A 27,905-nucleotide genomic window follows, 5' to 3' on the forward strand; every position below is an offset into this window, starting at 1 on the left:
CCATTCCCAGGTCCCGCACTAAGTTCTGCGGGAGATGCAAGCTGAACTTTGTAGCGACTGGATCACATCATCAAGCACACTAGTTCATCAGAGGTGAGGGGAGCAACATATATTTGAGAATGCCCATTTTTTACAAAAAATGTAGACTTAGGATTGTAACGGTTTCATAGAGTCATAGAAATCCTACAGTGCAGAAGGAGGCCATTCGGCCCATCGAGTCTGCACCGACCACAATCCCACTCAGGCCCTATCCCCATAACCCCATGCATTTACCCTAGCTAGCCCCCTGATACTAAGGGGCAATTTACCATGGCCAATCCACCTAACCCGCACATTTTTGGACTGTGGGAGAAAACTGGAGCGCCCGGAGGAAACCCACGCAGACACGGGGAGAATGTGCAAACTCCACACAGACAGTGACCCGAGGCTGGAATTGAACCCGGGTCCCTGGCACTGTGAGGCAGCAGTGCTAACCACTGTGCCACCGCTGTTTGAATAATGAGCTCAATAAATGTTTGAACTAAAAGGTCTGTCAGGCCCTAGATTAGCTTGCTGTGTAGTGAATGTCTCTAGAATACAGTACAATGGATTGATTGGAAAGTTTACATCGCTAGGCAGAATGAAAGGGCACATGAAAACTAAGGGCAAAATGAAAAATCAGTTTTCTCTTCTGTGTTACTCCGTTCCCAAATCCAAACTTTCACTTGAGGCTGTGACTGGTTAATGATCACGATCGTTCTGCTGTTCCTTTCTGGATTCATTTACCACCTGGAGAGGAAATACAGATATTATATTTAAATAATCCAGCACCTGCAACTTGGCAGCAAGTTAAAAAAAAATCTGCAACTGTGCGTTCCCCGCCCCAACAGTTGGCAGAGAGATTAGTGCTCAAACACAATGTGACTATTCCCAGTTAAACATGGAGATGGCAGAGGATTCTGGGCTGGATTCCCCAATCTCGTCCATTCCTGGCCCGCTGCCAGCAAGCATGAAGAATTTGGGGCTCGGCCAAAACTCCATCCACTGCAGCGGCACCGGAGAATCCATAGGATCCCTACAGGGAAAAAGGAGGCCATTTGGCCCATCACGTCTGCACTGACTCTCCAAAAGAGCATCTTACCCAGGCCCACCATTCCGCCCCATCCCTGTAACCCCACATAATTACCATGGCCAATCCACCTAACCTGCACATCTTTGGACACTAAGGCAATTTAGCATGGCCAATCCACCTAACCTGCACATCTTTGGACACTAGGGCAATTTAGCATGGCCAATCCACCTAACCTGCACATCTTTGGACACTAGGGCAATTTAGCATGGCCAATCCACCTAACCTGCACATCTTTGGACACTAGGGCAATTTAGCATGGCCAATCCACCTAACCTGCACATCTTTGGACACTAGGGCAATTTAGCATGGCCAATCCACCTAACCTACACATCTTTGGACACTAGGGCAATTTAGCATGGCCAATCCACCTAACCTGCACATCTTTGGACACTAGGGCAATTTAGCATGGCCAATCCACCTAACCTATACACCTTTGGACTGTGGGAGGAAACCAGAGCACCCAGAGGAAAGCCACGCAGACACGGGGAGAATGTGCAAACTCCACACAGACAGTGACCCAAGCCGGGAATCGAACCCGGGTCCCTGGCATTGTGAGGCAGCAGCGCTAACCCACTGTGCCACCGTGCCGCACCAGCTGTGGACAAGGTCGGCGGTTTTTGGCGTTGGTCTGTGAAACAGAATTGTAAATCCTGTCATTCTAGGGAGCGGGTCACCCATTTCCTTGGTGGAGAGATATCTATCCTCACGTTTCAGTGCGTCCACATCAAAAGTGTGAAATTCCCACTCCTAATTTTAAGATTTGGATTTGGTTTCCTCCGGATGAAAGGAAGGTCTGGTTCTAAAGGAAAGGATCCAAGAATTCACATCCCACAAAACCCACCTCACTTTTGAAGCAATCCCCATCTCTCCAAAATGATAGGTAGACACAGCATCTCATTCAATCAATAATCCTCACCTCTCCATCCCGGGTCTCGATAGTTTTGATTAAGACGGTTTTCCTGCTTGGATTATCCAAATTGTGATCATAATCTACAAACACAAACAGGGATTATTGAAGGGTCCAGGTGTACCGATGTGAAAAGTTACCATCTTAAACGGACAATACGGCTTCCGAGTCCTCGCTGACTCACCTCGAAAGCTGAGAGAAGAAAAGGACTGCACCGGGACTGCAATTCTATTGAGACAAAGAGACAATTAATGACTGCGAATTCCAGAATATTCTACCTCAAATTTAGCTTGAAAGCAATAGTGCAAGGGATTGGAAAACTTTGGAGCTTCCAATTGTGCAACGATTGGACTGCAAGTCATTCCCTGATTCTGGATAGGGTGTACGGTGCTCAGGGAAACCCCATTGTGATTCTCAGCAAGCTTCATCATTGGCTGCTTACCCCACTATCTCCCACAAATTAGCCCATTCAAGTAAGATTGTCTAAATATATAACCGGGACCCACACTCGTAGTCTAATCCATAGTCTCTACATTTCCAACCTTTCAGACTGCCAATAGGTTCAAGAGTTTCTGCTGTTATCAACTCAAATGCACATAATCTAAGCTGACACTTCATTGCAGCACTGAGGGAATTCCGTATTTCCAGAGTATTCAGGTGGGACCCTTTCTGTCTCTCCAAACGCTCAGACATTGCGGACCCCATGCCACAACGTGGAGAAGAGCAGGGAGGTGCCCTGGTCAACACTCTTATCTCTGCCATGGACAGATGGATTGAATATTCATCCCCCTTACTACTGGTGGGATCTTACTGTGTGCAAATTGGCACCTGCGTTTGTCTAAAAGGTAGATCACCGGTGGTGAAGTACTTTGGGGTGGCATGGTGGTTAGCACTGCTGCCTCACAGCGCCAGAGACCCAGGTTCAATTCCGGCCTCAGGTAACTGTGTGGAATTCTCCCCATGTCTGCGTGGGTTTCCTCCGGTTGCTCCAGTTTCCTCCCACAGTTCAAGGTTAGGTGGATTGGCCATGTTAAATTGCCCCTTAGTGTCAGGGGGATTAGCAGGGTAAATACGTGGAGTTAAGGGGGATGGGTGGGACTGTAGTCGGTGCAGACTTGATGGGCCGAATGGCCTCTTTCTACACTGTAGGGTTTCTATGATAACGCGGGGAGGCTGGAGGTGATGTTGTAAGCATCACCTACACCCTGTTGACAGTCAAACATTGTGTACCTGTAGCCATCAAGGGGAGAGGATTTCCCTCTTCATCGTCAGCTAGACTGTCAGAACACATCACCTCGGCACACTGGTGGAGAATGGCCTGCCCTAGGTTTGCTGCTAGAGTTGCCATCTCCATAGCAACAGGGGCCTGAAGTCACTGAGTGCTATTTCCGCGATGAGAAATGAATGTCCCCAAAGTGCCGAGCTCACCTGCTCTCTTCCCCTTCCAGCAGTTTCCTGTAGGTGGCGATCTCAATGTCCAGAGCCATCTTGACATTGAGCAGATCCTGGTACTCCCTCAGGTGTCTCGCCATCTCATCCTTCATGTGATGGACCTCTTGCTCAAGGCGGCCAATGGAATCCTGGTAGCCAGACGCTTCGACGGAAAACTGCTCCTCTATCTCCCGAAGCTGCCGCAGCAGAGACTCATTCTGTCGGCAAGAACGTACAACATGGATTTGCCTGGATACAGACATCACTCTGAAGCATACGCCACAACCATAGCTAGGAAATTGACCAAGAACCAATCCAAATTCCCCAAAGAACTGATCCTATAATATGCAATTTGACCGCTGGAGTTTCTTTGTGGTCTACTTGATTGGGTGTCCTTGTGCACCAGTCGCTGAAGGTAAGCATGCAGGTGCAGCAGGCGGTAAAGAAGGCAAATGGTATGTTGGCCTTCATTGCGAGAGGTTTCGAGTACAGGAGCAGGGATGTGTTGTTGCAATTATACAGGGCCTTGGTGAGGCCACACCTGGAGTATTGTGTGCAGTTTTGGTCTCCTTTTCTGAGGAAGGATGTTCTTGCTCTCGAGGGAGTGCAGCGAAGGTTTACCAGGCTGATTCCAGGGATGGCGGGAGTGATGTATGAGGAGCGATTGACGAGGTTAGGGCTGTTTTTGCTGGAGTTCAGACAAATGAGAGGGGATCTCATAGAGACTTATAAAATTCTAACAGGACTAGACAGGGTAGATGCAGGGAGGATGTTCCCGATGGTCGGGGAGTCCAGAACCAGGGGTCACAGTCTGAGGATTCGGGGTAGACCGTTTAGGACGGAGGTGAGGAGACATTTCTTCACCCGGTGAGCCTGTGGAATTCATTCCCACAGGAAGTGGTTGATGCCAAAACATTGAATGTATTCAAGAGGCGGCTGGATATAGCACTTGGGGTAAATGGGATTAAAGGTTATGGGGAGAAAGCAGGATTCGGCTATTGAGTTGGATGATCAGCCATGATCGTGATGAATGGTGGAGCAGGCTCGAAGGGCCGAATGGCCTCCTTCTATCTTCTATGTTTAACAGAACAAGTTATCTTTCCAACCGGTTTACCCCTCGCTGACAGATTGTAACAAAGTATAGTTTTATACTTGAATATTATACAAGTTAATAAGAAAAGGAATGCCAGATTACATTTGTAAACATGGATTGGTCAATTTAAATCACCCACTATACGGCCTTCACTTTTTCCCTGAGGTTTTGAAAAGCCGTACAATCAACAACAATCTGCAATAGTGTGGCACCTTTAACATAGAACATCCCAAGCGATTCAAGAAGGCAGCTCACCTTCTCAAGGGATGGGCAATAAATGCTGGACCTAGCCAGCGACGCCCATGTCCCACGAATGAATAACACAAAGATGCTTCTCGAGAATATTATTCATCAAGTGTCGACAACAAGGTGGGAGGTCAGATGTTTCTCGCGTGTCGGTACGGATTCAATGGGCTGAAGGGCCTCTTCCTCAGAGTGTAAGGAGTGGCAGCAGAGAGTCGGAAAGGTTTTGCGAGGGAATTCCAGAGCTCTGGGCCTCGGTAACTAAAGGCACGGCCACTAAAAGTGAAATGATTAAGATCAGGGATTTGCAAACTTCCAGTAAAGGAGACACACAGGGATGTCAAAAGCACATCTTTTTATGAAGATGTGACTAGGGCGGTTGATGGAGGAGAACCGGTGGATGCGGTGTTTTTGGATTTCCAAAAGGCATTTGATAAGGTGCCCCATAAAAGGCTGCTGAAGAAGATTAGGGCACACGGAGTTGGGGGTAGTGTGTTAAAGTGGATTGGGGACTGGCTATCCGACAGGAAGCAAAGAGTCGGAATAAATGGGTGTTTTTCCGGTTGGAGGAAGGTAACTAGTGGCGTGCCGCAGGGATCGGTACTCGGGCCGCAACTGTTTACCATTTATATAGATGATCTGGAGGAGGGGACGGAGTGTAGGGTAACGAAGTTTGCAGACGACACAAAGATAAGTGGAAAAGTGAATCGTGTGGAGGACGGAGAAGATCTGCAGAGAGATTTGGACAGGCTGAGTGAGTGGGCGAGGATATGGCAAATGGAGTATAACGTTGATAAATGCGAGGTTATACACTTTGGAGGAAATAATAACAAATGGGATTACTATCTCAATGGAAACAAATTAAAACATGCTACCGTGCAAAGGGACCTGGGGGTCCTTGTGCATGAGACGCAAAAGCCCAGTCTGCAGGTACAACAGGTGATCAAGAAGGCAAATGGGATGTTGGCCTATATTGCGAGGGGGATAGAATATAAAAGCAGGGATGTCTTGATGCACCTGTACAGGGCATTGGTGAGGCCGCAGCTGGAATACTGTGTGCAGTATTGGTCCCCTTATATGAGGAAGGATATATTGGCATTGGAGGGAGTGCAGAGAAGGTTCACCAGGTTGATACCGGAGATGAGGGGTTTGGATTATGAGGAGAGGCTGAGGAGATTGGGTTTGTACTCGTTGGAGTTTAGAAGGATGAGGGGGGATCTTATGGAGACTTATAAGATAATGCGGGGGCTGGATAGGGTGGAGGCGGAGAGATTCTTTCCACTTAGTAAGGAAGTTAAAACTAGAGGACACAGCCTCAAAATAAAGGGGGGTCGGTTTAAGACAGAGTTGAGGAGGAACTTCTTCTCCCAGAGGGTGGTGAATCTCTGGAATTCTCTGCCCACTGAGGTGGTGGAGGCTACCTCGCTGAATATGTTTAAAGCGCGGATGGATGGATTCCTGAGCGGTAAGGGAATTAAGGGTTATGGGGATCAGGCGGGTTAGTGGTACTGATCCACGTCAGATCAGCCATGATCTTATTGAATGGTGGGGCAGGCTCGAGGGGCTAGATGGCCTACTCCTGCTCCTATTTCTTATGTTCTTATAGGGCTGGAAGAGATTACAGAGAGAGAGAGAGAGGGGTGATTAATGGTGGAGGGGCCAAGCCATGGATGAGTTTGCAAATAAGGCTGAGAATTTTAAAATCGAAACGATTTCTCCCAAAGGGTTGTGAATCTGTGGAATTCGCTGCCCCAAAGTGCGGTGGGTGCTGGGACAGTGAGTACATTTAAGGAGGAGTTAGACAGATTTTTAATTGGTAATGGGTTGAAGGGCTATGGGGAGAAGGCAGGAAAATGGGGATGAGGAGCATATCAGCCATGGCGGAGCAGACTCGATGGGCCGAATGGCCTAATTCCACTCCTATATCTTATCAACTTATTGCCAGAGCTGCAGCCACTGTCAGTCAGTGAGTGCAGATGCAGTGGGCGAACAGGGCTTGGGAAGAGTTACGATACAGGCAGCAGAGTTTTGACGCGCTTAGGTTTATAAAGGGTCGTGTGGGAGGCCAGCCAGGAGTGCAATGAAAGTCTGTCGGTAACAAACGGTTTCAGCAGCAGATGAGCTGAAGCGGGGTAGAGTCAGGCAATGTCATAGAGGTGGCAGCATTAGTGAGAGAAAGAGTCTGCATTTCTATAGCGCCTTTCGTAATCTCAGGACATGCTAAAGCACATCGCAGCGGCACGGTGACACAGTGGTTAGCACTGCTGACTCATAGCGCCAGGGACCCAGGTTCGATTCCCGCCTTGGGTGACTGTCTGTGTGGAGTTTGCACATTCTCCCCGTGTCTGCGTGGGTTTCCTCCGGGTGCTCCGGTTTCCTCCCACAGTCCAAAGATGTGCAGGTTAGGTGGATTGGCCATACTAAATTGCCCCTTAGCGTCGGGGGGGGGACTAGCTAGGGTAAATGCATGGGGTTACGGGGATAGGGCTTGGGTGGGATTGTGGTCGGTGCAGACTCGATGGGCCGAATCTGCCAGGAATTCTACATGTGGAGATGAGGGTTGTTAAACTTCTTACTATAAGGAATTCTACAGCCAATTAAGTCCTTCTTTTGTTAAAGTGTAGTCACTGTTGGAGCCAATTTGAACACAGCAAGCTCCCACGAACAGTCCCACAAACCTGTTTCAGTGACGTCAGTTGAGGGATAACTATTGCCTTGCAGAACGTTTCCGCTCTTTTCGAAATAGCGACCATGGAGAGAGCAGACAGTTTAATGTCACATCCAAACAACGGGACCTCTGGCAGCGCAGCACCAAGTGTCCAGGGTGGGGCTTGAACCCACAACTTTATAACTAGGAGGTGGATGTGCGCCAAGGCAAGCCAAGGCTGACGCTTTTATTCTCACTTACAGTTCCTCTCAGGGCATCCAGATCACAGGTCAGAGTTTGGATCTGACGCCGGGACTCGTTTAGATCTTGCTTCGTCTGTCTCAGGGTTTCATTATTCCGGTTGGCGGCATCCGTCAGATCGGTAAACTGTTGGACAGAACGAGGAGAGCGGCAGTTAGGAGTACGGCAATCTCGCAAACAGGACAAGACAGAGAGTGTGCCCTATGGAACAGCATTAACGCACAGGGACGATGGGATGATCCACTCAACCTGGCCCAGAAAGCCTGCACCTGGGGACAACGTGTGAAGGCGGGGCTGCGCTCAGACAATCGTCATCAAAACGCTGCTGACAAGCTTCACAAATGAAGAACGGCCATTGGAGAGGGAGTGAGACTCCTGTGATGTCAGTGGAAGGATAATTATTGCCTCAATAGGGAGAAAATGGTGGTGTGGTGGTAATGTCACTGGACTAGTAATCCAGAGGCCCAGGCCTGGGGGGGAATGGGTTCAAATCCCACCAGGGTAGTTGGTGGAATTTAAATTCAAGTAATAATCTGAAATTAAAATCTACTAACAGTGACCACTATTTGGGATGGCGCAGTGGTTAGCACTGCTGCCTCACAGCGCCAGGGACCCGGGTTCGATTCCCGGCTTGGGTCACTGTCTGTGTGGAGTTTGCACATTCTCCCCGTGTCTGCATGGGTTTCTGCTCCGGTTTCCTCCCACAGTCCAAAGATGTGCAGGTTAGGGGGATTGGCCATGCTAAATTGCCCCATAGTGTCAGGGGGACTAGCTAGGGTAAGTGCATGGGGTTATGGGGATACGGTCTGGGTGGGATTGTGGTCGGTGCAGACTCGATGGGCCTCCTTCTGCACTGTAGGGATTCTATTCTATGAGATCACAGGTGGGGCACCTGTGGAACTGAAACTGGGCAAGCAGTAGCAGGAACAGAGAGAGAAACTTGAACAAAGTATTACACACATGTCTCTGTTTTGAGGAATTGAATTGAATAAATCTGATCAGTTTTGGGGGCTGGCAGCATCAGACAAGGTTCGCCAGATTACTGGAAAAACACAACTGCTTTGCTCATGTCCTTTAAAGAAAAGGACCTGCCAACCTTAACCACTCGGGTCCTGCAGCTGACTTCGCTCCCACTCTATGTGGTTGACTCTGGAAGCCAGCAGGCTAACGGGGCAACAGATTTGTGCCTTGCAAGGGTCGTCCACATCCCAGGAACAAACATATTACTTTAAATGAGATCACTTTGCTGAACGATTTCACGAGAGACATGCAGGTTTTGTTGCTCCTTAGGGCCTGCAGTGATAGGCCGCGCGGGGCCTGCACCGGTAAGGCCGCGCGGGGCCTGCACCGGTAAGGCCGCGCGGGGCCTGCACCGGAAAGGCCGCGCGGGGCCTGCACCGGAAAGGCCGCGCGGGGCCTGCACCGGAAAGGCCGCGCGGGGCCTGCACCGGAAAGGCCGCGCGGGGCCTGCACCGGAAAGGCCGCGCGGGGCCTGCACCGGTAAGGCCGCGCGGGGCCTGCACCGGTAAGGCCGCGCGGGGCCTGCACCGGTAAGGCCGCGCGGGGCCTGCACCGGTAAGGCCGCGCGGGGCCTGCACCGGTAAGGCCGCGCGGGGCCTGCACCGGTAAGGCCGCGCGGGGCCTGCACCGGTAAGGCCGCGCGGGGCCTGCACCGGTAAGGCCGCGCGGGGCCTGCACCGGTAAGGCCGCGCGGGGCCTGCACCGGTAAGGCCGCGCGGGGCCTGCACCGGTAAGGCCGCGCGGGGCCTGCACCGGTAAGGCCGCGCGGGGCCTGCACCGGTAAGGCCGCGCGGGGCCTGCACCGGTAAGGCCGCGCGGGGCCTGCACCGGTAAGGCCGCGCGGGGCCTGCACCGGTAAGGCCGCGCGGGGCCTGCACCGGTAAGGCCGCGCGGGGCCTGCACCGGTAAGGCCGCGCGGGGCCTGCACCGGTAAGGCCGCGCGGGGCCTGCACCGGTAAGGCCGCGCGGGGCCTGCACCGGTAAGGCCGCGCGGGGCCTGCACCGGTAAGGCCGCGCGGGGCCTGCACCGGTAAGGCCGCGCGGGGCCTGCACCGGTAAGGCCGCGCGGGGCCTGCACCGGTAAGGCCGCGCGGGGCCTGCACCGGTAAGGCCTCTTGGGGTCTGCAGTGATAGACCTTTTGGGGCCTGAACTGATAAGGCTTCATGACAGGATCAGTTCTCTTAGTGCTGCAGAGGTTCCAGAAACTGGCTGGGTTTTTACCTTGGACTTGTACCACTCCTCGGCCTCCTGAACGTTCTTGGTGGCAATGGTCTCGTACTGTGTGCGGATCTCTTTCAGAGCTGCAGTCAAGTCTGGCTTTGCCACTTCCATCTCGACCTGTACCTGTGAAGCCTGCATGTTCACCTGGAGGTCCCGCAGCTCCTGGCATTGGGAAGAAGCGAGGAACATGGAAATGTAAAACATCCGTCAATCAAATCTACGCAGGAACAGCCACACAGAATGGCCATTGACAATCTAATTCTGACTGGGGAACCCTTTAAAAAGAAACTACGACAAAAAAGACCAAGTTCTGTTCAATCCTTCTGACTCAAACAAGATTGCTGTCAACCGAACCACTGCTGACACTCAGAGGAGATGTCGGAAATGCTGGGAATTCCGTTACAAATGAAACAAAGCGCAGCTTACCTCATCATGAATCTTCTTGAGAAACTCGATTTCGTCCAGCAGTGATTCAACCTTTCTCTCCAGCTCCAACCTAGCCAGAGTCGCATCGTCAACATCCTGCAGGATTCATGTTCCAGGAAAAGGGAAGCAGGGAGGTGACGGAAGGAGAATTCAGAAAAAGGAGCAAGGGCAAATGGAGATAAAAGAAGACATCTTAATCCTTCTGTTTGAGCTTAGAATCCAATTGTTTGCAAGGAAGGATGTTCAGTTTTTAATGATGGATGAAATAATCTTCAGATTTAGTTTTCTTTACTAAAAGTTCACTTCTGACCCTTGGGTTATAGAATCCCTACAGTGCAGAAGGAGGCCTTTCGGCCCATCGAGTCTGCACCGACCACAATCCCACCCAGGCCCTATTCCCGTAACCCCATGTATTTACCCTAGCTAATCCCTCTAACACTAAGGGGCAAATTTAGCATGGCCAATCCACCTAACCCGCATATCTTTGGACTGTGGGAGGAAACTGGAGAATCCGGAGGAAACCCACGCAGAGACGGGGAGAACGCGCAAACCCCTCACAGTCAGCCGAGGCCGGATTTGAACCCGGGTCCCTGGCACTGTGAGGCAGCAGTGCGAACCACCGTGCCGCCCTTCGATGTAGAACTTCTCACTTTAAGTATCTAAAGTTGCTCAGGCTTTGTAGTTTGATTATGTTACAGTTTCAGTTTCTCGAATATGGCAAATTCCACACACCGCGGGGTGCGAACATTGTAACCCGGTTTCAGACAGAGACGCACAATAAATATTCTTTGGACTCCTAACGCTTGTGAATCCAGTGACTCCTCTCCTCCCCTTTCCTCCCTGCACGGAAAAGTGGGTGTATTGATGCTGGGTGAGGGCAGAATGGGACTCAGCGGAGATGGCCAACAGTAAACGGTTGAATACTTGGATTCTTCCGGAAAAAGTGAAGGAGTGAGTCCCTCGAGTCTTTTCTACACTTCAGTTAGATGATGGGCTAGAACAAAGAACAAAGAACAGTACAGGACAGGAACAGGCCCTTCGGCCCTCCAAGCCTGCCCCGATCACGTTGTCCTATCCAGACCAACCGCTTATATCCCTCTATTCCCCGTCTGTTCTTGTGTCTATCCAGATAAGTCTTAAATGTGGCTAACATATCTGCCTCATCCACCTCACTTGGCAGCGCATTCCAGGCCCCCACCACCCTCTGTGTAAAAAACTTCCCCCGCACATCTCCACTGAACCTTTCCCCCCTTATCTTGAACTTGTGCCCCCTTGTAATTGTCATTTCTGCCCTGGGAAAAAGCTCCCAACTGTTCCCCCTACCCATACCTCTCATAATTTTATAAACTTCTATCGGGTCGCCCCCTCAGCCTCCGTCTTTCCAGGGAGAACAATCCCAGTTTATTCAATCTCTCCTCATAGCTAATACCCTCCATACCAGGGAACATCCTGGTAAACCTTTTCTGTTCCCTCTCCAAAGCCTCCACATCCTTCTGGTAGTGTGGTGACCAGAATTGGACACAGTATTCCAAATGTGGCCTAACCAACGTTTTATATAACTAACATAATTTGTCAACTTTTATACTCAATGCCCATCTGATGAAGGCAAACATGCCATAGGCTTTCTTCACCACCTTTTCCACCTGTGCTGCCACTTTTAAGGATCTGTGGACCTGTGGGTTATCTGTCTAACCCTAGCCACCTGCCTTGGCCCCATATCCTTTTATACGATTGGCTAATATAAAGAAATGAGTGAATCTCAAACTAAAACTCGATAATTGAGCTGGCCCCTGCAGATCTTTGTGGGAGAGTGTTCCACTGTCCTTCACGTTCTGCATGAGGAAATGTTTCAAAGAGGGAGACACTTCCCTAAAGCCCTCAAAAACCTTTTTGTCCAAACTTCTGTTTATCCCTCCTATTAACTCCCCCATTGACTCAGTGCCCTCTTTCATTGTGAAGGACCCTCAGGGTGTTTTTGCATAAGAAAGACAGTGCGTGAATGGAAATAATGACACTCGCTATCAATGTCCGGGTGAAGAATGCCCACATGGGGCAAGGTGCCAGCACTGCATACGTTCGAACAGTCAGCGATCTGCACTGGTACTCAGTGACTGTGGCATGCTCACACACGTCCGCGTTTCCTAGCAAAGCTCAACATCGCGCCCACTGTCTAACCCCTCTTCCGACAGCGGCCCGCCATATTGCTCTGTGATCTTGCACCGTGATGAATGCCCCGTGACGCCCGACGCAATCCCAGAAAGGCCTCTGCTTCACGCCTTGGGCACATGGGACCACGTGCAATCGATCAGCAGTCAATGCCCTTGGAGCTGCCAACAGGTAGGCAGCTCAAAGGTGGCACTCGCTGAGAGGGCAAGAAGAAAGAACAATCTGCATTTTTATAGCACCTTTCACAATCTTGGCACGCTAAAGCACTTAGTGCCAATGAAGTACATTTTGAAGGCAGCAGCCAAGTTGTGCACAGCAAGATCCCACAAGCAGCAATGTGATACTGACCACATAATCTGTTTGTGTCACTGGTTGAAGGATGAATGTCAACCAGGACACCAGGGAGAAATCTTCTTACCAACCGACTCAAGAACAGCTTCTTCCCTGCTGCCATCAGACTTTTGAATCATAGAATCCCTACAGTGCAGAAGGAGACCATTCGGCCCATCGAGTCTGCACCGACCACAATCCCACTCAGGCCCTATTCCCATAACTCCATATATTTACCCTGCTAATCCCCCTGACACGAGGGGCAATTTAGCATGGCCAATCCGCTTAACCCACACATCTTTGGACTGTGTGAGGAAACCGGAGCACCCGGAGGAAACCCACGCAGATACGGGGAGAACGTGCAAACTCCACACAGACATTGACCCAAGCCAGGAATTGAACCCAGGTCCCTGGCGCTGTGAGGCAGCAGTGCTAACCACTGTGCCATCCAGAATGGACCTACCTCGCACTAAGTTGATCTTTCTCTACACCCGAGCTATGACTGTAGCACTACATTCTGCACTCTCTCCTTTCCTTCTCTATGAATGGTATGCTTTGTCTGTATAGCACGCAAGAAACAATACTTTTCACTGTATCCCAATACATGTGACAAATCAAATCAAATCAAAAAATAGTGGCACCTGAGAGGGCAGAGGGGTTTAACAAAAGACAGCATCTCTGACAGTGCGGCACTCCCCTATCTCTGCACTTACATGTCAGGCTGGATTTTGAACTCAAATCTCTGAATCGGAGATAAGAGTACTTGACGTACCGAGTCACAAAAGCAAAACTACTGCAAGAATAAAAGGGCTAAAACTTCTTTCTTTGGGTGGGTTCACTAAGGATAACAGACACCTTCCCCATCCCTACCTCATTGAATGTTTTTAAGGCAAGGATAGATCGATTTTTGAACAGTAAAGGAATTAAGGGTTATGGTGAGCGGGCGGGTAAGTGGAGCTGAGTCCACGAAAAGATCAGCCATGATCTTATTGAATGGCGGAGCAGGCTCGAGGGGCCAGATGGCCCACTCCTGTTCCTAGTTCTTATGTTCCACCCTGCTCCCCCCCAACTCTGCGATCAAATCACCCCTTAACCTTCTAAATTCCTTGGAATACAACCTTTGTTGTAACTTAACCCTCTCCTAATTTAGCCTAATCTACGCTGCACTCCCTCCAAGGATAATATATCCTTCTTAAAGTGTGGCGCTCGGAACTGCTCACAATACCCCAGCTGTAACCTAAGCAGGGTTTTGCATAGCTGGAGCTTAACTTCTACCCCTTTGTATTCAGGTTGCTGGAATCCCAGAAGTGCCATGGAAGGAAAAAGAGTTTGCGGGCTTGTATCCAGGGCTGTTTTGGTGCAGTCAAGTTTGCTGGGACTGTATCAGCATTTTGTGAATTTGTTTTGTGTTGGCATGTGCGGAAGAGAGTGAAACCTGTAAATGACTGATACCCTTTCTAGCTCGTGTCCTCATTTTCCAGCTCATGTCAGCACTGCAACAATTGTCAGCAGAATGGGGAGTCAGACCTGTTGAGTTTATCCAGCGCTTTCTGTTTTTATTTCAGATTTGCGGCATCTGCAGCGTTTTGCTTTTCTTTTGCTTCTTTACCCAGCATCCACAGCAGCAGAAGAGGCATTTCATCCCTGGGACAGAGCTCTGCAAGTACCAACCCCAGAAAGGGAGCAGTTTCTCTGTCACTCTGAAGGCAGTGCAAAGAAGGCCATTCAGAATGAGCGCGTTCAGAGTGCCTCTTGTATATTTTGCCATATTTGAGGCTCTCAGTAAGTGACAGGTTATTTGAGTGCCTGGTTACATACTGTAAGAGTTCATGCCTTCAGGATGGATGGCATGGTGGCACAGTGGTCAGCACTGCTGCCTCACAGCGCCAGGGACCCGGGTTCGATTCCCGGCTTGGGGCACTGTCTGTGTGGAGTCTGCACGTTCTCCCCATGTTAGTTAACACTAAGGGGAAATGTTAAATTGCCCCTTAGTGTTAGGGGGACTAGCTAGGGTAAATGCATGGGGTTATGGGGATAGGGCCTGGGTAGGATTGTGGTCAGTGCAGATTCGATGGGCTGAAGGGCCGCCCTCTGCACTGTAGGGATTCTATGAGGGGGGAAAATTGATAGCGAATTTCAGGCTGTGCATTGCTTGTTGCCAGCAGTGCATCTCGCTCACTCACCTTCCTGAACAGTACCAGATTATTCTCAGCGTCCTCTTTCTTCTGGGCTTCCTCTTCCAACCTGGAGCAGAATCACACGCAAACATTACTGAGTTCCCAGCCAGACAGTGAAACTGCAAATATTCCATTCCCCCATTTCCACTGATTCCCTATCTCAGCCTGCAGTGAATCCCGAGGCATTTTAATCGCACCATATCCCACCTCCAAAGGCTTCATATTAATTAGTCCAGAATGCCGCCACGTAGGGAAACGCAGCAGCTTTTTTTTGTTGTTGCACACAGCAAGATCCCATAAAGTAACAAATTGTGATTTGACGAACTAAGTTCTCTGTTCTAGGAGTGTCGGCCGAGGGAGGAATGTTGGCCAGGACACCAGGCGAAGTTTCCTTTCTATTTTGCCTTTTCTTTCGGGCGGTTCCCTTCTTTTTTTGGGGACTGCCCCTTTTAATTTATCCCGCAGTTAATTTGATTCAGTTTAATTGTTTAGTCAGAAAGATTGACACCAGGTGAACTCCCTACTCTTGTTTGAACAGTGCCACGTGGGTTTTACTGCTCTCCTGGGTCAGCAGAGTAGGCAGGCGGAGTGGCCTCACTCCAACATCCTGGCACAGGGCAGCGCCCCCCTCAGTGCCGCACTGGAGCATCAGTCAAGGTTATCAACTGATGTCCTGAAGTGGGGGAGACGCCACAGCTGGGATTCTCCGGTCCCGCTGCGGGGAACGAAGTTTTGGCTGAGTGCCAAATTCTCCATTCTTGCTGGCAGCAGGGTGGCCCTGGATGAGATCGGAGAATCCTGAACCTCCCATAGCTTTCTCACTCAGAGGCAACTGCACTTCCAACTGAGACAAGCTTTGGGAGCCAAAGCAGAGGTATTGGGTGGAATTTTACGTGATTTTTTTCTGAAAATGGGTGAGTTCCAGATCCGTTTTTTGGGGTGAGTTTTCACGGCCAATCTTACGCACTCTGTCTCTGAAAAGGCGGGCTAGTCAGTTTCTGGCCAGAGAGGCTGTGGGCGGGGCTTAATTTGCCAGACAGCCTGTAGAGGGAGCTATTGCGCCTGTGCAAACCTCAGATGCTGCACATGCGCATTAACAGTAGCAGGGGTCTGACAGACAGAGAGAGAGCTGTCAGGCTCCTGCTGCTGCAGGCAGCCTCAACAAGCTCCCCCCCCCCAACCCCCACAACCACGGGGGCCCACGGCCCGAGATGGAGCCCCCGCCGCACCCCCCCCCCTCCCCGCTGCCTAGACCAATCGTGGCTCCCGCTTCCTCCCCCAGCGATCACATGCAGAGTGGCAGTGGGCCCGCCTCATTGGCCCCGCCCCCTGGCACTGCCCCCATGGGCCCCTCCCCCCCGGCACTGCCTGGTGGGTGTTGCGCAGGTGCCCAGTGCGCATTGCCCAGGTGCCAGTGCGGCACTGCCCAAGGGGCACCCCACTTTGCACTCGGCCTCCCCGGGGGCGGGGTGGGGCCTCAATGGCCTCCGGTTCCACCGGCAAGGCCAACACGTACGATTGAGCGCTGGGCTTGTTAAACACATGGAAATCAACATTTAAATAAATTAATCAACTACTCGCTGGAAATCCCAGTGTCGTAAAATTGGGACAGGCACGAATGCCGGCGCCATTCGCGCTAGCCGCTTTACGCCCGATTTTACGACAGTTACCCGCCGCAAAACGGGCGTAAAGAGGTCGTAAAATTCCGCCCAATTCTATCTTGTGTTCGGTTGTGTTGTGCTGTGGTCAACCACTAGGGGCCTCTATTGACCAACTGTTTTGGAAGGTTTTTGTTGTGAGAATTGCAAAAATCAGGATTTAAGATAAACCCCCCACACCCTCCCCCCACCTCTCAAAAGTTGCCCCCCCTCCTGTGGACGCTGCATCTTGCTGCACTGCATGCTTCGATTCCATGGGTGGCAGCCACCCCGTTACCTCAGGAATCCTGGCTGCTTCCCTGGCACAGGGACTTTGCAATCATTTGCAGGGCCTCACTGCAAGCCCAGACACTGAGTTGACTCAGTGGGCCTGTAATTGGGAGCCTTCCGGTTCTGCATGACTTGACTTGAGGACTGTAATGAAGCCTTCGAAGGGGACCCTTAAGCAGACTAACCAGCGAATACGTACAACACAAACAGGCCTGCGGATGCAGTTCAATAAAGGATTCAGAGACGGCTGTGACACCCGCCTTTTAAAAGTCTGCAGTGTCAAAAGCAGCTCTTGAATCCAACAGGGAAAACACGTCACTGAGGGACAGACTGGAGGTAGAATCTTGTGAATTTAGCAGTGGGTTAGTTAAGGCCCAGCTGGTTAGGGTAATTAAGTTCCCAGGGGATAACAAATGCGTGCATGTCTCACTGACCTTTATTGGAGGGGAATAATTGGACCCGAAACTCCCAGACAGGTTAGGATTTGGCAAACCGAAGGATATAGGAAATGAAAAATCCTGTTCATTTATAAATCATAGAATCTCTACAGTGTAGAAGGAGGTCCATCGAGCCTTTACCGACAACAATCCCACCCAGGCCCTATCCCCATACATTTACCCTGTTAATCCCCCTGACACTAAGGGGCAATTTAGCAAGACCAATCCCCCTAACCCGCACATCTTTGGAGTGTGGAAGGAAACCGGGTTCTCCGGCCCCGCCCGCGGCTGGGGTTCTTCGGCCCCGCCCCCGGCTGGGGTTCTCCGGCCCCGCCCCCGGCTGGGGTTCTCCGGCCCCGCCCCCGGCTGGGGTTCTCCGGCCCTGCCACAGTGGATGGAGATTTGGATCGGAGTGCCAGATTCTCCATTCTTGCTGGCAGGGCGAACAATACCGGAGTGTCTCTTTATCCCGTCCTCTCCTTGCTGGGATCTGGTTCCTCCATTATCAGAATTACCTCAGCTTAGAACCATAGAATCCCTACAGTACAGAAGGAGGCCATTCAGCCCATCGAGTCTGCACCGACCACATTCCCACCCAGGCCCTATCCCCATACATTTACCCTGCTAGTCCCCCTGACACTAAGAGGCAACTTAGCATGGCCAATCCACCTAACCCGCACATCTTTGGACTGTGGGAGGAAACCTGAGCACCCGGAGGAAACCCACGCAGACACGGGGAGAACGTGCAGACTCCGCACAGACGGTGACCCGAGCCAGGAATCGAACCCGGGTCCCTGGCGCTGTGAGGCAGCAGTGCTAACCACTGTGCCACCATGCAGTCCCAGCTGTGTGGACATTCTTCACATGGGGTGACAATGAGCTCCAACAGTCCAAAGATGTGTGGGTTAGGTTGATTGGCCAGGTTAAAAATTGTCCCTGAGATGCGTAGGTTAGAGGGATTAGCAGGTAAATATGTGGGGGTAGGGCCTGGGTGGGATTGTGGTCGGTGCAGACTCGATGGGCCGAATGGCCTCCTTCTGCACTGTAGGGTTTTTATGTCTATTCAACTGTGGAGGGTAATACAGCAAATCCAAAACCCTGTCTTCCACCACCAACAACTTGCGTTTATATAGTGCCTCTAATATAAAACGTCCTAAGGCACTTAGGGACAGCACGGTGCCACAGTGGTTAGCACTGCTGCCTCACAGCACCAGGGACCCGGGTTCGATTCCCAGCTTGGGTCATTCTCTGCACAGGTTTCCTCCAGGTGCTCCAGTTTCCTCCCACAGTCTGAAAGACGTGCTGGTTAGGTGGATTGACCATGCTAAATTGACCCTAGTGTCAGGGGATTAGCAGGGTAAATATGAGGGGTTACATGGATAGGACCTGGGTGGAATTGTTGTCAGTGCAGGCTTGATGGGCCAAATGGCCTCTTCTGGACTGTAGATTCTATAATTCTATTCTATGACTTCACAGACACAATTATCCAATATAAATATCATTTGACACTGAGCCACATAAGGAGACATTAGGTCAAGTGACCAAAAGCTTGGACAAAGAAATAGGTTTGAAGGAATGTCTGAAAGGTGGAAAGTGAGGTAGGGAGGTGGTTTAGAGAGAGAATTCCAGAGCTTAATGCCAAGGCAGCATACCAATGGTGGGGAGATTATAATGGGGGATACACAAAGGCCAGGATTAGAGAGATCTCAGAGGGTTGTGGAGCTGGAGCAGGTTACAGAGATAGGGAGGCACAAAGCCAAGGAGGGATCGGAAAACAAGAGGGAGAATTTTCAAAATGAGGCATTGCTTGACTAAGAGCCATTGTAGGTTAAAGCGCACAGGGGTGACAAGATGTAAATGAGGCTTTCAGTAGCTGATGAGCTGAGGCAGGGTGGAGTCAGGTGATGTTGTAGAATAAGGCAGTCGTTGTGATGGTCCAAATGTATGGTCAGAATGTCGCCGGGAATCGCAAACCAAAGTTGGGAAGTGTTCGCGCGGACAAATTCAGAAATCACCCCACACTCAGAGTCCCAGTCTGTCTTCCAAAGCAGCTTTATTTAACACCGGTGTAGAGACAGCTTCCAGTCTAATCCCAGCGCTTCCTCCGAAGAGTCAGTGTAAAGGTCTCAACATTTGTTGGAAAATACATTCACACAGTTCGATTTAGCTATTACCCAGATGAGGATAATCACGATTGCATTATTTCTTAAATTGCAAAGACATCAAAACCCATTTCCATATAATAACCTGATAACGTCTTCATTCAGGAGTCCAGCCAGAGACATGAGATATGTGGGTTTCCTCCAGATGCTCCGGTTTCCTCCCACACTCCGGAGACGTGCGGGTTAGGTGGATTGGCCACGCTAAATTGCCCCTTACCGTGTCCCGGGATGCATGGGTTAGAGGGATTAGCAGGGTAAATATATGGGGCTACGGGAAGAGGGTCTGGGTGGGATTGATGTCGGTGCAGGCTCGATGGGCCGAATGGCCTCCTTCTGTACTGTAGGGATTCTATACATTTACATACATTTAGACCAGTGGGATGCCTTGGCGGGGGAGCCCTTGTTCTTTACTATGCCTGATTGCTGTCTGATTTCCGGCAGTTATCCGGATCTCATTCTGTGATTGTCTTGTTGATGTATCTTTGTGTGTGTGCTGATGTCTTTAAGCTGGTGGGCGGACTCAGACTCCACAATGTTCAGACAGGGCGCCCTGTCAGTTTTTAAGCTGTAGGATATTTAACCTTGTTTTGTCACTAAATGGATGCTGAGTGCCATCTTATGTATCCTAGCCAAGGGGAGGAGGGTGATATGTTCTCCCACAACACGGACTGTCCAATTGAGCCTTATACAGTTACCGGGAAGAGGGATAGAGTCTGTGTTGTGGGCTAAAGGCAATGGCTTCGTAGTATTGATCTGCATCTCTCATACTTTACAACCATCATCACGAAACAATGCCGAACTCTCCTGGGTGACTTTTTCTCCCCCGCTCCCTGCCTGAAGTCCCCCCCCCTCCCCCCCGTCAAAGAACAAAGGAAATTACAGCACAGGAACAGGCCCTTCGGCCCTCCAAGCCTGCACCGACCATGCTGCCCCGACTTAACTAAAACCCCCTACCCTTCCGGGGATCATATCCCTCTATTCCCATCCTATTCATGTACTTGTCAAGACGCCCCTTTAAAGTCACTACCGTATCTGCTTCCACTACCTCCCCCGGCAACAGGTTCCAGGCACCCACTACTCGGTGTATAAAATCTGCCTCGTACATCTCCTTTAAACCTTGCCCCTCGCACCTTAAACCTATGCCCCCTAGTAATTGACTCTTCCTCCCTGGGAAAAAGCTTCTGACTATCCACTCTGTCCATGCCCCTCATAATCTTGTAGAATTCTATCAGGTCTCCCCTCAACCTCTGTTGCTCCAGTGAGAACAAACCAAGTTTCTCCAACCTCTCCTCATAGCTAATGCCCTCCATACCAGGCAACATCCTGGTAAATCTTTTCTGTACCCTCTCCAAAGCCTCCACATCCTTCTGGTAGTGTGGCGACCAGAATTGAACACTATATTCCAAGTGCGGCCTAACTAAGGTTCTATAAAGCTGCAACATGACTTGCCAATTTTTAAACTCAATACCCTGGCCGATGAAGGCAAGCATGCCGTATGCCTTCTTGACTACCTTCTCCACCTGCGTTGCCGCTTTCAGTGACCTGTGTACCTGTACACCCAGATCCCTTTGCCTATCAGTCAGAGAGCAGAGACAAACCTTTCAGTGATCCCAGGTTAGAGAGGAGAGGAAAACAATCCTATAATCCCACTCCTAAGTCCCTGAAGAACAGCTCTCAATGCCGGAATCAAACCCGTGTCCTTGGTGCTGTGAGGCAGCAGTGCTAACCACTGTGCCACCGTGCCACTCCTGCCCCAGTTGAGGCCTTCAAATGTTTTTAGATTCACTCAAGGGACATGGGCATCGCTGGCTGGGCCAGCATTTATTGCCCATCACTAATTGTCCGTGAGAAAGTGGTGGGTGAGCTACCTTCTTGAACTGCTGCAGTCCATGTGGTATAGATACACCCACAGTGCTGCTTTTTTTATTAATTCGTGGGACATGGGTGTCGCTGGCTGGGCCCAGCATTTATTGCCCATCCCTAGTTGTCCCTTGAGAAGGTGGTGGTGAGCCGCCATCTTGAATCGCTGCAGTCCACGTGCTGTGGGTTGACCCACAATGCCGTTAGGGAGGGAATTCCAGGATTTTGACTCAGTGACTGCAAAGGAACCACGATATATTTCCAAGTCAGGCTGATGAGTGGCTTGGAGGGGAACTTGCAGGTGGTGGTGTTCCCGTTTATCTGCTGCCCTTGTCCTTCTAGATGGGAGTGGTCGTGGGTTTGGAAGGTGCTGTCTAAGGATCTTTGGTGAATTGCTGCAGTGCATCTTGTAGATGGTACACACTGCTGCTACTGAGCGTCGGTGGTGGAGGGAGTGGGTGTTTGTGGATGTGGTGCCAATCAAGCGGGGCTGCTTTGTCCTGGATGGTGTTGAGCTTCTTGAGTGTTGTTGGAGCTGCACCATCCAGGCAAGTGGGGAGTATTCCATCACACTCCTGACTTGTGCCTTGTAGATGGTGGACAGGCTTTGGGGAGTCAGGAGGTGAGTTACTTGCTGCAGTGTCAGGGAGGGAGTTCCAGAATTTTGACCCAGCAACAGTGAAGGAACAGCCGACATATTTCCAAGTGGCCAGTTAATGGGCTAAGACCAGCCGTGCTAAAAATGCAGGCCCTAATACTATTCTTTATTGACAGACATGGAAGGCCAGTGTGCTGGGTGGTTTAATGTATTTAATATTCATGTGGCTTTTTTAATGTTTGCACAGATTGTAACCTTGAGTAGAGACCATCTGCAAATGTCTACATAATGGACAATTGGGTACCAGAAAGGAAATGCCTTCAATTAGTGTACACTTCACTAATGGACCAGAGTTACATACCAAGAAACAAACGGGTGTCTATGAGAAATGATACATTGAGCAGAAGATCACAGCTAATGACATGGAAAGTACTTGCCCAGCTATGAATTCCCATTACACAGAGTAAAGGATCGAAACAATTTCTATCCCACTCGTGGGGCAGAAACTCAGAGATTGAGTTTCAATCGAGAGTAACACTGGCCATGGCCATGGCCTGGTGGTATTATCGCTAGACTATTAATCCAAACTCAGCTAACGTTCTGGGGACTCAGGTTCAAATCCCGCCACGGCAGCTGGTGGAATTTAAATTCAATATAAAAAAAAGTCAGGATTTCTGAGAATCTACTGATGACCATGAAACCATTGTCGGAAAAACCCATCTGGTTCATTAATGTCCTTTAGGGAAGGAAATCTGCCATCCTTACCCGGTGACTCCAGAGCCACATTTCTGGCAATTATCCGGATCTCATTCTGTGATTGTCTTGTTGATGTATCTTTGTGTGTGTGCTGATGTCTTTAAGCTGGTGGGCGAACTCAGACTCCACAATATTCAGACAGGACATCCTGTGGTGTCAGTTTTTAAGCTATAGGATATTTAACCTTGTTTTGTCACTAACCTGGTCTGGCCTACATGTGACTCCAGAGCCACAGCTGGCAATTATCAAATGTGGTTGACTCTCAATTGCCCTCCAAGGGCAACTAGGGATAGGCAATAATTGCTGGCCAGCCAGCAACGCCCATATCCCATGAATGAATAAAGGAGGTGGTAAAGCCATCAGTTTACCAATGTTAGGTTAGAATTGTCCCCAGTGTCTCGAATTTCATAGGCAAGGTTAGCACACATAGAAAACTACTAGCTTCTTTTCAGAGTCAGTGACCCAGCTCTTGTAAGTGGCTCTCTTCATGGCTGCCCAGTTGGTTTTTAGATAGTTGGAAGAACGCACTTATGGCAGTCATTATCTTATTGCAGTTTGTGACCATCAGATACCTAACAGGAAACGTCTATCCAAAAGGTGAGGTGAAGAACTTTACCCAAGCCTTTGTCAATATGGCTTCCCTTGGTGGCACAATGGTTAGCACTGCTGCTCACAGCACCAGGGCCCCGGGTTCAATTCCCGGCTCAGGTCACTGTCTGCGTGGAGTCTGCACATTCTCCCCGTGTCTGCGTGGGTTTCCTCCGGGTGCTCCTGTTTCCTCCCACAGTCCGAAAGACGTGCTGGTTAGGGTGCATTGGCCGTGCTAAATTCTCCCTCAGTGTACCCGAACAGGAGTGTGGCAACTAGGGGATTTTCACAGTAACTTCATTGCAGTAAGCCTACTTGTGACCAATAATGAAATAAACTTTAAACTTTGTTTCCAAACTGCAGAACCGGGGGAACTTGCCGACACCCTACTGAACACCAAGAAAAACACCTCAAAATCTCTGCTGGGCACAGTTTCAGAGACATTAGATGGGGCCTCAGTCTCATCCAACAGGTGTCACCACCAGGACTCATAGAGTCTTAGAGGTTTACAGCATGGAAACAGGCCCTTCGGCCTAACTTGTCCATGCTGCCCTTTTTTAACTCCCTCAGTAATACCATGGAGTGTCAACCTAGATCAACTGAGCCAAGTTTATGCTTGACTGATAGTCTCCAGAGAACCATCAGAAGCCACACACAGCCTCACTGAAATCATGTTTCAGATGCTGCTCTGAATATGACTGGGAAATCATTAAATAATAGAACAGTGGTGCAGTCAGTGCACTTTATCCCGAGTAGGAAAAGGATCGAGAATCCCAGGCGTGGTGAATTGATATCTCAATGAGTACATGAACAAATATCTACAACAATGAGAAGGGGCTTTCAGTGAAGATGATACATCGGCTAAATCTGAAGTCAGGTTTTTTCAACCTTATACAAGCAGAACCTTTCAACCATTTACTTTTACAGTAGTTTGGCTTTGAAATCTTTCGATTTATGTGATGTCTCGATGAAACATAATCATCTGGATTTTTGTGGTCATGGGTGAATGAATGCCGCCGGTTGTTCATGATACTTACACTTGCCCACCTGGCCTTTTCTAGGGATCTTGCCACGAATGAGAAAAGACTTGCATTTATATAGTGCTTTTCACAGCCACTGGACATTTCAAAGTGCTTTACGGGCAACTAAGTACTGCTGTAAATTAGGAAACGCAGCAGCCAATTTATACACAGAAAGCTCCCACACACAGCAATGTGATAATGGCCAGATCCTCTGTTTGATGACTGAGAGATAGATATCAGTCAAGGCACTGGGGAGAACTCCCCTGTTGTTCTTTGAAATAGTGCCATGGGGTTTTTTACATCTGGAAGATAAAGATAGTCTCAATAATGGTGACCATGAAACCATCATTGATTGTTGTAAAAAGCCATCTGGTTCACTAATGTCCTTTAGGGAAGGAAATCTGCCGTCCTTACCTGGTCTGACCTACATGTGACTCCAGAGCCACAGCAATGTGGTTGACTCTTAACTGTCCTCTGAAATGGCCGAGCGAGACACTCAGTTCAAAGGCACCTTCCAAACCTGCAATTTCTACCATCTAGAAGGACAAGGGCAGCAGATACCTGGGAACACCACCACCTGGAGGTTCCCCTCCGAGTCACTCACCATCCTGACTTGGAAATATATCGCCGTTCTTTTAATTTGTTTCCATTGAGATAGTAATCCCATTTGTTATTATTTCCTCCAAAGTGTATAACCTCGCATTTCTCAACGTTATACTCCATCTGCCAGATCCTCGCCCACTCACTCAGCCTGTCCAAATCTCTCTGCAGATCTTCTCCGTCCTCCACACGATTCACTTTTCCACTTATCTTTGTGTTTTGTAGTCAAAGCCTCAAGTGGGACCTGAACCCAGAACCCGTGCTACCAACGGAACCACAGTGGCCAATACTGCAGCAGAGCTGAAGACACTGTAATTCAGCACATCGAGCATCTGGAACCTGCATAAAGAGGCTAAGCAGCAATGTGTCTCCTCACCCAATCAGATTGAAGAGGCACGCAGGGCCAGAACCAGGAAGCGTCAATTAGAATATTTTGTTCATCTATAGAAAGCAACGTAAAGAGAAGGAAAGAAAGAATAACTTGTCCACCTCCTCCCCTTTTCTACCTCACACCTTTTGTCCACTTCCCCCCCTTGTCCCCCTCATCCTTCCCCTTGTCCCCCCCACCCTCCCCTTGTCTCCCCCACCCTCCCCCTTGTCTCCCCCACCCTCCCCCTTGTCCCCCCCACCCTTGCCCCCCTCACCCCTCACCCGTTGCCCGCCTCACCCCCTCCGCTTGCACCCCCCCACCCTCGCCCCCCCTCACCCCTCATCCTTTCCCCTTGTCCCCCTCACCTCCTCCCTTGTCCCCCTTCCCCGTCGCCCTCACCCTCCCCTTGTCCCCCTCACCTCCCCCTGCCCTCCTCCCCCCCCTCCCCCCCTCCCCCCCTCCCCCCCTCCCCCTCTTCCCCCCCCTCCCCCCCTCCCCCTCTTCCCCCCCCCCTCCCCCCCTCCCCCTCTTCCCCCCCCCCTCCCCCCCTCCCCCTCTTCCCCCCCCCTCCCCCCCTCCCCCTCTTCCCCCCCCCCTCCCCCCCTCCCCCTCTTCCCCCCCCCCTCCCCCCCTCCCCCTCTTCCCCCCCCCTCCCCCCTCCCCCTCTTCCCCCCCCCTCCCCCCTCCCCCTCTTCCCCCCCCCCTCCCCCCCTCCCCCTCTTCCCCCCCCCTCCCCCCCTCCCCCTCTTCCCCCCCCCTCCCCCTCTTCCCCCCCCTCTTCCCCCCCCCTCCCCCCTTCCCTTCCCCCTCCCCCTCCCCCCCTTCCCTTTCCCCCCTCCCCCTCCCCCCCTCTCCTCGTCCGCCCCTCCCCTCTCCTCGTCCGCCCCTCCCCGCCCCTCTCCTCGTCCGCCCCTCCCCTCCCCTCGTCCGCCCCTCCCCTCCCCTCGTCCACCCCTCCCCTCCCCTCGTCCACCCCTCCCCTCGTCCGCCCCTCCCCTCCCCTCCCCTCGTCCGCCCCTCCCCTCCCCTCCCCTCGTCCGCCCCTCCCCTCCCCTCCCCTCGTCCGCCCCTCCCCTCCCCTCGTCCGCCCCTCCCCTCCCCTCGTCCGCCCCTCCCCTCCCCTCGTCCGCCCCTCCCCTCCCCTCGTCCGCCCCTCCCCTCCCCTCCCCTCCCCTCATCCGCCCCTCCCCCGCCCCTCCCCCACCCCTCCCCTCCCCTCATCCGCCCCTCCCCCACCCCTCCCCTCATCCGCCCCTCCCCCACCCCTCCCCTCATCCGCCCCTCCCCCACCCCTCCCCTCATCCGCCCCTCCCTTCCCCTCATCCGCCCCTCCCCTCGTCTGCCCCTCCCCTCGTCCCCCCCCATGCCCCTCCCCACACCCGCCCCTCCCCACGCCCGCCTCGCCCCTCCCCACGCCCGCCTCGCCCCTCCCCACGTCCCTCTCTTCCCCCCTCTGTTTTGGGCTGTTTTCACCATGCTGGTTGTATTATTCTCCCCAGCCCTCACCCTGTGACGATTTGTTGAAAGATTTGAACTCTGCACAAAATGCTGGAATAGAAAGATGGACATTCCCAATCCTATTGCACCAAAAGCATTGCAGCTGTAAAGTAAAGTTTATTTATTAGTCACAAGTAAGGCTTACATTAACACTGCAATGAAGTTACTGTGAAATTCCCCTAGTCGCCACACTTTGGTGCCTGTTCGGGACAATGCACCCTAACCCGCACATCTTTCAGACTGTGGGAGGAAACCGGAGCACCCGGAGGAAACCCACGCAGACACGAGGAGAATGTGCAAACTTGCAGACAGTGACCCAAGCTGGGAATCGAACCCGGGTCCCTGGTGCTGTGAGGCAGCAGTGCTAACCACTGTGTCGCCCCACTGGGAGCCTGGGATTACTCAGATATTTTGAAAAAATATTTTTAAAAGGAGTAAAAGCATTCAGATTGTGGTTTCAAATGCAGAAAGTGTGGGGCTATTTTTCCCCCGAACTGCTGATTTAAAGAATTCTCACCTTTTGGAAGAAAGCTCTCTTACCTTTGTCTGGAGGTCTGCAGATCATCGATTAGATTGTCTTTCTCCACTTGGATGCGGTCTCTGTCTTTGACCACTAGGTCCAGTTGCCTCTTCAGCTCCCTGATCTCCTGCAGGTAGACATCCCCGGCTCTGCTGGGCTCCTTGGACCTCAGCTGGTTGAGCTCTGCGGCCAGCACGGCGTTCTGCTGCTCCAGGAACCTCACCTTGTCGATGAAGTTGGCGAAGCGGTCGTTCAGTTCCTGCAGCTCCACCTTCTCGTTGGTGCGGGTGGTCAGGAACTCCTGGTTCAGGGCATCAGCTACCGAGAAGTCCACCCTGTCGTGGTAGCTCCTGGCCGGAGTGCTGGACCTGTGGCGGTGGGACGTGTTCCTCAGCGTGGCCGGAGAGCCCAGCAGCCGCCCAGAGCTGGAGAGCCTGGACACAGAGATGGGGGACACGGAGGGAGCTCCAAACGTCCTCCTGTAAGAGGCTGTGCTGCTGGAGGCACGATAGGAAGACATGCTTGGGTGGGGG

General features: G+C 51.3%; 1 protein-coding gene across 1 annotated transcript; it reads right to left on the minus strand.

Annotated features, from left to right (window-relative positions):
- Positions 1-433: 433 nt before the first annotated feature.
- On the minus strand, positions 434-27,899 carry LOC144481910 (peripherin-like). The gene is made up of 9 exons (XM_078201075.1): positions 27,393-27,899; positions 15,041-15,101; positions 10,362-10,457; positions 9,936-10,097; positions 7,694-7,819; positions 3,447-3,667; positions 2,203-2,246; positions 2,028-2,101; positions 434-768 (listed from the first exon to the last, which is right to left on the minus strand). Exons 1-9 carry the CDS (start codon positions 27,890-27,892, stop codon positions 721-723), a joined length of 1,332 nt encoding a protein of 443 aa, XP_078057201.1. The 5' UTR covers positions 27,893-27,899; the 3' UTR covers positions 434-720.
- Positions 27,900-27,905: the final 6 nt, after the last annotated feature.

The sequence above is a fragment of the Mustelus asterias genome, chromosome X (genome assembly GCF_964213995.1).
Source record: "Mustelus asterias chromosome X, sMusAst1.hap1.1, whole genome shotgun sequence".
Taxonomy (NCBI): Eukaryota; Metazoa; Chordata; class Chondrichthyes; order Carcharhiniformes; family Triakidae; genus Mustelus; species Mustelus asterias.

Coding starts and splice junctions, on each gene's coding strand:
- LOC144481910 (XM_078201075.1), bottom strand. CDS start 27,892: ATGTCTTCCTATCGTGCCTCCAGCAGCACAGCCTCTTACAGGAGGACG. Junction 10,458..15,040: donor ATCTGGTACTGTTCAGGAAG/GTGAGTGAGCGA, acceptor TGAATCCTGCAG/GATGTTGACGATGCGACTCT. Junction 3,668..7,693: donor TGGATGCCCTGAGAGGAACT/GTAAGTGAGAAT, acceptor TCTTGCCGACAG/AATGAGTCTCTGCTGCGGCA.